The sequence below is a fragment of the Alligator sinensis genome, unplaced genomic scaffold (genome assembly GCF_000455745.1).
Source record: "Alligator sinensis unplaced genomic scaffold, ASM45574v1 scaffold682_1, whole genome shotgun sequence".
Lineage (NCBI taxonomy): Eukaryota > Metazoa > Chordata > Crocodylia > Alligatoridae > Alligator > Alligator sinensis.
Window position 1 is genome coordinate 2,052,187 of NW_005842011.1, and position 11,943 is coordinate 2,064,129.

At 42.5% G+C, this 11,943-nt stretch overlaps 1 protein-coding gene across 1 annotated transcript in view; it reads left to right on the plus strand.

Moving 5' to 3' along the window:
• Positions 1–9,322, plus strand: part of SOD2 (superoxide dismutase 2) — an 11,177-nt gene extending 1,855 nt beyond the window's left edge. The window contains exons 2-5 of the mRNA XM_006021919.3: positions 339–541; positions 4,726–4,842; positions 6,157–6,336; positions 8,189–9,322. Of these exons, the coding sequence (XP_006021981.1) occupies positions 339–541; positions 4,726–4,842; positions 6,157–6,336; positions 8,189–8,334 (646 nt within the window). The 3' untranslated portion in view covers positions 8,335–9,322. The remainder of the gene's footprint in view (positions 1–338; positions 542–4,725; positions 4,843–6,156; positions 6,337–8,188) is intronic.
• The last annotated feature ends 2,621 nt before the right edge of the window (positions 9,323–11,943 follow it).

Below are 11,943 nucleotides of genomic sequence, written 5' to 3' on the forward strand. Positions count from 1 at the left end.
TGAAACTAATAGAAATTATAAAATAAGCAAATAGTTTTTTAAAATTTATTTTTATTGAAAGATTTAGCTCTTTATGCTGTATGTCCCTGTGTCCTTCATATGACCTGTGTGTCTTCATGTTTTGGTGCACAGTTTTTTTGCAAACATGGATCTTACTTGCAGTTTGCCTCAGAGTATGAGCCAAATTAACAAGGCTACATCTCGAGTAAGACAGCTCAGTGTGAGTAAATGGCATATGAGAACATTTACAAAGTATTTTATTCAGTATATGTATATATATTTAATTAACCAGATAAAATTTCCTGTATTTCTTTTCTTTTTATCTTTATCTTTTTCAGGAGCAGCACAAAGTTCATCGTGCCGTTGGCATGCTCGGCCTCCAGGCAAAAGCACACTCTTCCAGACTTACCTTATGACTATGGTGCCCTGGTACCCCATATTAGTGCAGAAATCATGCAGCTGCACCACAGCAAACATCATGCTACCTATGTGAATAATCTGAATGTTGCAGAGGAGAAATACAAAGAGGCACTGGCAAAAGGTGTGTGTGGTCACAACTAACAAACAAAGGAAGCTGCTCATGTTACAGGCAGACATTTCACCAAAATACATGGGGAAGAAGGCACCGGGTAACGTGGGACCCCTGCAGCATATGCTTGGCAATCTGGTGGTTGCACCAGAGGAAAAGGCAGACCTTTTTAACAAATTCTTTGCCTCCATTTTTTTGTGCAGGGGCCGGGGACATCTCCCCCACTGGGATTCAGGAGAGGCCTAGGGTCAAGGGGGATCGAGTTAGGGAACTTCTGGAGGGGCTGGACATGTTCAGATCAGCAGGTCCAGACACTCTCCACCCCAGGGTGCTGAGGGAATTGGCAGAGGTCATCGCGGGCCCCCTGGCATGGCTTTACGAGCACTCGTGGTACTCTGGCCAGGTGCCAGAAGACTGGAAGAAGGCCAATGTGGTCCCCATTTTCAAAAAAGGGAGGACTCAGGCAACTATAGGCCTGTTAGTCTTACTTCAATCCTGGGGAAGCTCTTTGAGAAGATTGTCCAGGAGCACATCTGTGAAGGACCAGCAGGGGGGATGATGCTCAAGTGCAACCAGCATGGGTTCATTAGGGGCAAGTTCTGTCAGACCAACCTGATCGCCTTCTACGATCAGGTCACAAAATCCTTGGATACAGGTGTCGCGGTGGATGTAGTCTTTCTGGACTTCAGAAAGGCCTTTGACACTCTCTCCTACCCCATTCTCATTAAAAAGCTAGGCGACTGAGGCATTGATACCTTCACAGTCAGATGGATCGCAAATTGGCTGAGGGGCCACACCCAGAGGGTGGTGGTAGATGGGTCATATTCGACCTGGAGGGATGTGGGCAGTGGAGTCCCCTAAGGCTCGGTTCTCAGGCCCGTACTGTTCAATTTCTTTATTAGTGATTTGAACCAGGGGGTGAAAAGCACCCTGTTCAAATTTGCTGATGACACCAAGATTTGAGGGGCGGTGGGCACCCTAGAAGGGAAGGACAGGATACAGCTGGACCTGGACAGGTTACAGGGGTGGGCGAATGTGAATAGGATGGGATTCAATACTGACAAGTGCAGGGTACTGCACTTGGGCAGTAAGAACCAGCAGCATACCTACAGGCTGGGGAACTCCCTTCTTGAGAGCACAGTGGCAGAAAGAGATCTTGGAGTCATTATCGGTTCCAAAATGAACATGGGCCGCAAATGTGAGGACGCAGTTAGTAAGGCTGACCACGCCTTGTCATGCTTCCACAGATGCATCATGAGCAGGGCCAAGGAGGTGATCTTCCCCTTCTATGCGACACTGGTCAGGCCACAGTTGGAGTACTGTGTCCAGTTCTGGGCGCTTCATGTCAGGAGGGATGTGGCCAGCATCGAGAGGGTCCAGAGGAGGCCCACCCGCATGATCTGGGGACAGCAGGGCAGACCCTATGAGGAGAGGCTATGGGACCTGAACCTGTTTAGCCTTCTCAAGAGAAGGCTGAGAGGGGACCTGGTGGCAGTTTATAAACTTACCAGGTGGGGACCAGCAGGGAATGGAAGAGACCCCGTTCCCCCGAGCATCTCCCAGAGTAACAAGGAATAATGGCCGTAAGTTGACTGAGAGTAGGTTCAGGCTGGACATTAGAAGGCACTACTTCACAGTCAGGGTGGTTAGGATCTGGAACCAATTTCCAAGTGAAGTGCTGGCTCCTACCTTAGGGTTCTTTAAGAGGAGGCTTGACAATTACCTAGCTGGGGTCGTACGAGCTCAAACTGACCAGGGGTCATATGAGCCCAGTATTCATTCCTGCCCAGGGCAGGGGGTCAGACTTGATGATCTAGTTCGGTCCCTTCTGACCCTAACAACTGTGAAACTGGAAGATGCATGTGAGGATCCTTACCAAAGGAGTGTACGGTGCTTAAAGGACAGTTGCTGTTGTTAATTATAATTTTTTCCCCAGTTAGCTTGGTATAGTGTTTGAAGGGATTGCTTTTATGGTTGGTTCCAGTATTGATATTTGGTTATATGGTGTTAAATGGATGAGTTCTGCTCTTTTATAGTATGTAAATTCAAAGTAAACATAATTGATTTAATGCATTTACCCCACATCTACCTGGGACTAGTAGGAAACTGGTATAACAAGAATTTTTAAATGACTGAGGCAATTTCACATTTACATCAGGAAGTTAGCTGTTTAACTAGCTAGTATTTCTGGATTGATAGCTGTAGTCTTTCTGGAAAAAAACATACTTTGTAGTAAAAAAGAAGCTCCAGGAATGTGTGTGTAAGTTTGGCTTCCTAGCTTCCCTTAAGGGCAATGGGATGACCTTGAAGCTAATGCATGTGACCGTCAGTCAGGACAGCAGGATCTTATTCTGAGTTGTGCTACAGATTGTCATTGAGAAATTGCCTTGAGATTTTCTGATGAAAAGTTGTTTTTACAGCTAGAACAACTTTTTGCAATTGTTTTTATTCTTACCTGATTTTTGAATTCCACAGAGTTTGTAGCAGCAAGATGAAGTGCTAATACCATTATTAGTTATATGAGTACACTAAAACATTAGAAATATAGTTTGTGTTCTAAATCTGAGTTTACTAGACTGCTAAAAATGAATGAAATTTATCTTCAGCAAGATGAAAACCAGCAGTTGATCTGCCTTTTGACTGATGAGCTTCTTTTTCTATTTGAAGAATTTTGGCATAATTTAAGATGCTCTCACTCTACAGATTAACCTGCTATAGTAATAGAAGTTAATACATCCCTATATATTGCACAGTGTTATTTGACAGTTTGAATGCCAGTAGGTTAGGACTTTTAATAGGAAATTAAAGTTAAAATCAAGATTGACAGGAGAACAAAATGAGATGCTTCACACAGTGTGTTCCTTGCTCAGAACTGTTGGCCATGGGCCAGTAATCTTCAGATATTTGACTATATTCTGATTTAACAACTTAAGAGTAGGAATGACACTTGAAGTTTTCTTTAAAAAAAACCTAAAAGGGGGTGGGTATGGAATGAGTTTCTCCTGTCAGGCCTGAGCAGTGCTTTTTCCATTCAGTAGCTCTTCCAGGAAAAGTGCATTACAGAAGAGAATTAAAGCAGCAGGATTAAGGAAGGGAAAGCAAAATACAAAAAAAACCCCAGGTATGCTACTGTTGTTACTAATGGTTACTGATTAAACACATGCAGGAGAGTTGTAACTGCTGGTGGCTGCTATCTGCAGCATTTAAAGTTGGCCCTGTTCTATCTTAACAGTACAGACCAAATACTGGCTTTAGATAGATATATAAGCAGCTTCTGGTGACTTTGCTGGGAGTTGGAGACTTAGTCTATGTAGGTGATGTTCTGTAAACTTTAAGTATTCTGCTACTGAAGTTTTAACAGACAGCAGTGTTAGTAAAGGCTTGCCTATGCTGATTTAGGATACCCATAAAATCAATACTTCTGATAGCATAAGTTTTGACCCTCATAAGAGTTCAGTTTTAAAAACGTGTTTAGGAAGGAGCTGAGTCTAAGTTATCATGTAGCTTAAAGAAATAAACTCTGTAGACCCAGTTGAGGAGCCTGAACTAGAATGAAACTGTTTCTGCAGGTAATGTTGTTAAAGCAGTGTTTCTCTTGGTCTGTGTTATGTTGTACTTCTATCAACTAGTTTAATTATAACTCATGTAATGTTTGTTCAAGAATGGAAAACACTGAAGCACAGTGTTTTCTTTTCCCAATGAACATTAACTTTGTAGTGTTGTGAACTTAGTGTTGAATATTTTTACAGCTAACAGGAGAGAGCCACTTATGACCACACTGTGATGATACTAGTATTTGATGCTCATAAGTGGTAATCCTCAAACATTGTTGCGAGTTACGTACTCTTTGTGTGTTTAAGGTATTTTAATTTCTTCTACTTATCCTGCCAAACAGTAGTACACTATGCACATTAACTTAGGTTTTCATTATAAGGAAGAGTTGACAGTTGCAAAGTGTTGCCAGCATTGAGGTATAATGTGTTATGATGTGGGATCTATGCTGAGACAGTTTTATGATGTGCAGAGTGTGTGATAGTGGCTGATGAACATGAATATCACAAATTAGCAAATTCTCATAACTTGTTCTGACACTAACCTGTAGATAAGCACCCTTAATGCAAGATAAGATCCAGTTTAGTGATTCCTGTGGCAACACTCTATTCCATTTGATTTTATTTGCTTTTTTGTGCCTTCAGGTGATGTTACAACTCAAGTATCTCTTCAGCCTGCGCTAAGGTTCAATGGTGGGGGTCATATCAATCACACCATCTTCTGGACAAATCTTTCTCCCAGTGGGGGAGGAGAGCCTCAAGGTTAGTATTAACATTTGATGGCTTATTGATAGAATATTGGTATTAACAAATAGAATTGCAGTGACCTGGCCTGCAAAGATATCTCTTACTTTTAGTTTTTGTTCACCTTAAAGGGGAAGGAATATTAAGATCCTTCAGAATAGGCATATGGTCTTCTACGTTTCTTCGCCACCTAACTTAATGGGACCTTGCTCCTGATTTGAGAGCTTAATACTACTTATTATGTAAACAGATGCACATTTTTGCAAGTACTCTAGAAAGTGGAGACTTGGAGCATATGACTAGTGGGGTTTTTTTTGTTTAAAATTGATTACATGTGTAAGTATTTGATTGTATAAATTTGAATTTTTACAGTGGCAAAAGCTGCTATGTTGGTTGGTTCATGTAGAAATAAATGATTTACCTGAAACTACTTGTGTAAGAGATCTCTGAGATGATATTAGTGTTTGGTACATAGCAATCCCTGAAGAAAGGTACAATCAACTGCAGAATGAACAATCGAGGCTGAAATGGGCCATGTAATAGGCCACTTACTACTTTTGTTGGTGGCTGCCAGAACATAACCTTTCAAGTCTCTAACCCTCATGGTTATGAAAGAAATTGTAAAGTGCACCCTGAATAAGATCTGGAGTCAGTCTGAGGGTGCAGCTCAGAGGTGTGACTAGCTTTCATCTCTGACAACTCTCAAGTTTAATGATCTTAATGTCACCTTTATTTCACTGCTAATCCAAGTTTCCAGAAAGATTTGGGAACTGTTAAAGATTTTTTGTTGTTGCTCTGCAGGTGTTGAGATGCTTTGAAAGTTGGTGTAGATGCATCTGTAGCTTAGACTTCCTCTATTTTCAAACTACAAAATTAGAAAATTGAGGCTTGTTTTAGGATACTGCTACTGAGTTTTGAGAAACAGATTTAATCTGCCCTTCTCTGTCAGTGATCATACAATTGAATAATACAGATGGGAATGTGGGTGGAACTCCATCCGGAAGAGATGGTAAAAAAGGCCCCATAGCTATAGTTGTGGGGGTTTACTGTAGGTCCCCAGGCTCAGATTTAACCTTTCTATAAGTTCATAAAAATAACATAAAATAAGCTTGCTTAATAACTATTCTCCAACCATTTGGGTTGGTCTAATAAAAGATATCAAATTCACCCAAGGAACCTTGTCTGCCTATGCACAAAATTATTTTCTTCTGTTAGTGCTGACTGTGTGGGGGGTAGGGAGCTAATTGTTTCTGATTCTTTCCAAGCTTTTCTCACATTTTAAAAATAAAGCTACCTGGAAAAGTACCATAAAGCACTTGTTTTTCCTTTAAGGGGAATTGTTGGAAGCCATCAAGCGGGACTTTGGTTCCTTTGCAAGCTTCAAGGAGAAGCTCACAGCAGTATCAGTCGGCGTTCAAGGCTCAGGGTGGGGATGGCTCGGCTTCAACAAGGAACAAGGACGCCTGCAAATTGCTGCCTGTGCAAATCAGGATCCTCTACAAGGAACAACAGGTCAGGGTTTTAATCTCTGATTTATTTCAAACTGTTGTAGCTGCAGAGAAGCCTTGAAACTAAGCTTTTTTTCCCTCTTTAGTTTCGACCCTATTTACTATCTACTCAGTAGCGCTCAACCTTTTGGTCATGTGGGGCCTGTTTGTGGGCTGGACTAGGCTCTGGCCTTGCCCCCTGCACACTGAGATTGGGTCCTGGGAGTTCGAGGCGGGGTGGTTGACTCCTCTCACCCCTTTTATGCTGTGATTGGGCCGCCTTGGCCCTGTGTGCTGGGATCGGGTGCGAGATCCAGCATGCTGGGCTCAGGGCTTCCCATGAGCTTTGGCAGCAGGAGAGCAGTGCCACTGCTCATCCACTGCCAAATTTCTGGACCCATGGGGAGACCTGCCAGTCAGAAGTAGAGCACCTGGCCTACATATAACCTTCATTAAAAGTAACAAGTGTGTTTGTTTGTTTTTTCTTTTCTTTATATCACAGCACATGCAAAGAACAGCATAAATCTCTCTCTTCATTAACAGTGGGATTCTAAACTTGAGTTTAGATGGGCAAGGGAAGCAGCAAGATCCTTGTTCTTTTAGAAGTGGACGGAAAATAAATCTTCAGCTTTACAAAGACCCTCTCTTTCAGCTTGTACAGAAGATTGGGGTTTCGGGGGGTCACATTCACAAAATTTGCTGAGGACAGAGTTATTTTACAGGGGCATTGGCTTAAATTTGACTTCTGAACTTCCTTTTATAAGCAGTTGGTGAGGGACACCTGATACAGCAGGAAGAGCTGACATTCTATTTTTAATTTATACTTTTTGGCACCTCCTCCTGTGAATTTTGTTTCCCCTTTCTCTGTGTAGGCTCTATAGTGAGCCAGGAAGAAGCACTTGGAGAGCTTACTGCAACCTAACTTGAATGTGGATGGGGATGTGTTAATATCTGAAGAAACTTAACTCTTTCAAACTTGGAAAGAGAATGCTGTCCTTTTGAATTGCTAATAATAAAGAGGTATATGCTGTGACAGTCCTTAGCAAAAGACTAGTTATGAACCCTTTTTAAAAGCTTTCTGACCAGTTGTCATGAAAACAGGTTTCATTTTAAGGTGCTGTGAGAATAGCAGTTAAGGCAGACTTCATAGTGTTGAAAAAAAAGCTGCATCTTATTAGACATTGTCATTTGTATGACTTCTTTTGACCTTTTTATATTCCAAGTTTAAAAATGGACCCTTTGCAACTTTCTCTCTGGCTCTGGAGGGAGTAAGATTGACATCAGTCATGTAGTGTTTGCACAGCAGATGAATCTCTGGATTAACATCTGCAAACGCTATTTTTAGCTAGCTCAGACTGTAATTCTTTGCTTCAGTGAATAGTCTCCTTTCTAGAAATTCCCAATTAGGTATTGTTTTGTTGAACTTTTTTCAGTTCTTAATCCCATTAAAGCAAGGAAACAAAATGATTTACTTGACATCTGATCCACAGTTAGAAGTCTTTCTGGAAGTATTAATGATGCATTACTAATACGTTCTGCATTACAAGTGTTTCTTAAGATGGCTTTTCAGGAAAGGTTTTAATCCTGTTCAGAACCATATTTTTTTTTCTTTTTTTTTTTTTTAAGGCCTCAGTCCTGCCCTTAGGGCTGTGGGTATACATAGCTGTGTGTTTCAAAATTTGCCACTTCAGTTCCAGTTGTATAGGAAGCAACTATGTAAAATGTAGCAATATGCACCTGTGTCTTGGAGAGTTCACCATGGCCCTTGGATAAGTCTTTGAAATATGGAGCTTTAGTGAAACTGGAAACATTTTAGAGCCTTACTTTGGAGTCTTAATGTGTGTTGTTTATCCAAAACACATTTTCTCTTCTTTTAGGTTTGGTTCCTCTGTTAGGAATTGATGTGTGGGAACACGCCTACTATCTGCAGTATAAAAATGTTCGGCCTGACTATCTAAAAGCCATCTGGAATGTGATCAACTGGGAGAATGTGTCTTCGAGATATGCAGCCTGCAGAAAGTAAAGCAGAGTTCTGCACAGACTCTTTACAGCACCAGTTCTATTCTGAAATCATTTTTGTAATAATGTGTCTACTGGCTTTCTAATGAGTTGCTCCACTGCAGAAAATACTTTAATGCATCTAATGAAAGTACTTGCACTCAACCCAAATGTCTGCTCATTTAGTTCTGTGAGAGGTACTTAATAATAAATCTAAACCCTTGTGTAACAGAATGAATAGAATTCTTTAAAACTACATGGTTCTGCTGAAATTTCCCTTATTTAGTGATAGGATATAAACGTTTGAAGCTGTCTAGCTTAGTTTTTCCATCTATAGTGCAAATGTCACCTACTTTATTTACCTCACAGTGGCAGTGTGAGGAATAGTTGTCAACAAACACCATAAAAGTGTTACATACCTACTATTGGCTTCTAGGCACTCAACAATAGCACTTGTGTAAAAAGATTAGTCTCTGCCTAGTCATTTTCAGTACTTACAGAAATTATCAGATCTTTCCACTTGATGATAACTCAGGCCAGCAGCCATCAACACAGGACCTACAAAACTATTTAGGAAAATCTAATTTAGAAATGTATCGAGAGCAGTTAGTGACTTCCAAAGGGAAGAATAACTCTTGGAACAGTTGAAAGCTTGAACTGCAGTGCCAGCAACTTTTTTTTTTTTTTTTGCTTTAGTAAGCAACAGTAGCAAACATTAAAGAAACTTAGTGCGTAAAATGAGTAGCAATGGAATCTTTGATTAACTTATGATGACCGAGTTCTTTATGCCGTCCAGGCTCGAATGTAGTCACATGTTTGTTCTTACCTGTTAGTCAGGGGAGAGAAGTATTTTCCTACTGCTGTTCTTTCATTAGGAAATATGACACTGATAACAATTTGGTTGTGTGTTTTCTGATGCTTGCTGAAATAATTTTGCCTTCGTGTTTCACTTCATTATTTGAGAAGAAACATGTACTTCACGTTGCTATAAATAAAACTTGAAGCAGTAGTGTGCATATTGGCTATCATTGATCTAGCTATTTATTCCCTCCTACTGCAGAACAAAGGGTGTGCTAAGCAGCTCACAGTTCAACAGGCATCACAAATTTCTGTTGTTTTCCAAGGATGAATGGTCAAGGGAACTCTGTTATCCCAGGTCAGGGGAGTCAGCAACTTATGGCCTGTAAAGGGATTGTAACCAGCCTGCAGAGTTCAGATGGTAGCGGCAGTTCAGCAGTGGGGAAAGTGGATTGGTGGTGATAGGGTCAGGAGCAGGCTAGTGGTACTTGGCAGTAGGTGAATCCATAGAATGTGGTGGTGGCCTGTCCTACACTAAACTCTTGTCAGTTCAGTCTGCCACTGCTTAAAGGTTGCTGACTCCTGTCCTAGGTATATGCTTAAACACTTTAAAACCAGTTAGCCCATTTTCTGTCTTATATCAATTGTGTGTTTGGCTTCTGCTATCTAGGTGTCCCCAACGTTTCCTTATGGTGCCTCCCCAAAAGTGGGAATGTGCATTCCCTGGGGACAACTAGCAGTGGCATGTATTTGAGGCCCTTCTAGTTGTCCCTGGGGAATGTACCTGCACATGCTGTCTGGTGCATGACAAGTTGCCCCAGGGGAGGCTGGGGCTAGCACCTGAGCTGGCCCCAGCAGCTTTATCTAGGGTCCTGTGGGTCTCCCAGGGCTCCAGCGGCGGCAATCTGGGCACATGGAGCCTGGTGGGCAGCCGGAGAATGGCTCTGGCCCAGGCCAGGCTCCAGTTTTGAGCAGTACAGACATGAAACGCGTTATTGCAGAGTAACTTAACCAATAGTACCACTACCAAGTATTGCTCTCTAGTAAGGAGTGGGGACCCAATAAGCTCTCAAGTTAGCCACTTGCAGTAGGTGCTATTACAGCAGTAGGTCATTAGCTGGAGAGGAGGGAAACAAGTTTGCACTGCAAAAAATTATCCCAAGATGAAGTTGACTAAGAGAGCAGATAACATAAGACATCACTCTCAGTAAAATTCCTGTACATTTTTCTTTCCAAAGGCCAAATTAACCTGAATTAAAGTGACTTACTGTGTTGAGTATGTACTCGTACTTTTACTACTTAATAAATACATCCCTTGCGCATGAGTGTAGGTTGTAGCCATGTTGGTATAAGGACATAGGCAGGCAAGGTTATTTGGGTAAATCTGGTATATTTTAATAGACCAACTAAATAGTTGGAACATTTTTTCTTAGCAAGCTTTCAGGTTTAAAAGCTTTCAGGTTTTGATCCTCCCCCTCTGTGCGACACTGGTCAGGCTGCAGTTGCAGCACTGCGTCCAGTTCTGGGCACCACACTTCAGGAGGGATGTGGACAGCATGGAGAGGTCCAGAGGAGGGCCACCTGCATGATCAGGGGTCAGCAGGGCAGGCCCTACGGGGAGAGGCTAAGGGACCTGAACCTGTTCAGCCTCCACAAGAGAAGGCTGAGGGGGGATCTAGTGGCTGTTTACAAACAGGTCAGGGGGGACCAGCAGGCATTGGGGGAGTCCCTGTTTCCCCCGAGCACTACCAGGAGTGACAAAAAATAATGGTCACAAGCTGGCAGAGGGTAGATTCAGGCTAGATATCAGGAGGCGCTACTTCACTGTCAAGGTGGCTAGGATCTGGAACCAACTTCCAAGAGAAGTGGTGCTGGCTCCTACCCTGGGGGTCTTTAAGAGGAGGCTAGATGAACACCTTGCTGGGGTTGTTTGACCCCAGTACTCTTTCCTGGCATGGCAGAGGGTTGGACTTGATGATCTGCTCAGGTCCCTTCTGACCCTACCAACTATGAAATTATGAAAAACCCTTCGTCAGACTGAGGAAGCATCTGCAATCTGTGTGCGCTCTTCCTGGCTGGAATGAATAGTAAAGATGCCAGAGGCTGGTATGCATGCAAGACAGGCAGTCAGTGAAGATATAAATTGAGTCAATGGGTGAGCGACCGGCTAGGGGAGGGGAGGGGGATGAATGTAGCAGGTAAATAGTGGAGTGGTCCCTGGGGAGTCAGATGTCAGGCAGGTATAATGTGTCATAAATCCAATGTCTATATTTAGTCCATGAGTTTTTGTATCCAGGAGGTTGATGAAGTGAAATTCATAGGCTTGTTTGTGAAAAGTGTTTTGTAAGTTCCCTTTGAGGAATAGAACTGAGAGATTGGAGAGAGAGTGGTTTTCTTGTGAGAAATGCACCCCCACTGGTAATTGGGTATTCTTGTCTCTGATAGATGTCTGGTGTGCATTCATTCTGGTGCACGGTTGTTTGGTGTTTCCTATGAATTTTCCATCAGGGCATTTGGTACATTGGATGAGATGTATAACATTTCTGGAGGTGCAGCTGTAAGATCCAGGAATGCTGAAGGTTCTGTTGTGGGGTGTAGTCATTGTGGGGGTGGTGGAGATATGTTGGCAAGTTTTGCATTTCTTGTTATGGCATGGTCTGGATCCATTCAGTGTTTTGGGCTGTAGGAATTTTGCTTCTGTTGAAGAGGCTAGTGAGGTTTGGTGCTTGTTTGAAGGCTAGGATGGGTGGTTCTGGGTGTGCGGGCCGGCTCCCGATCTCGGGGGCGAGCCGGGCCCATCTTTGGGCACACAGGCCGTGCGCAGCAGCACCGGCAC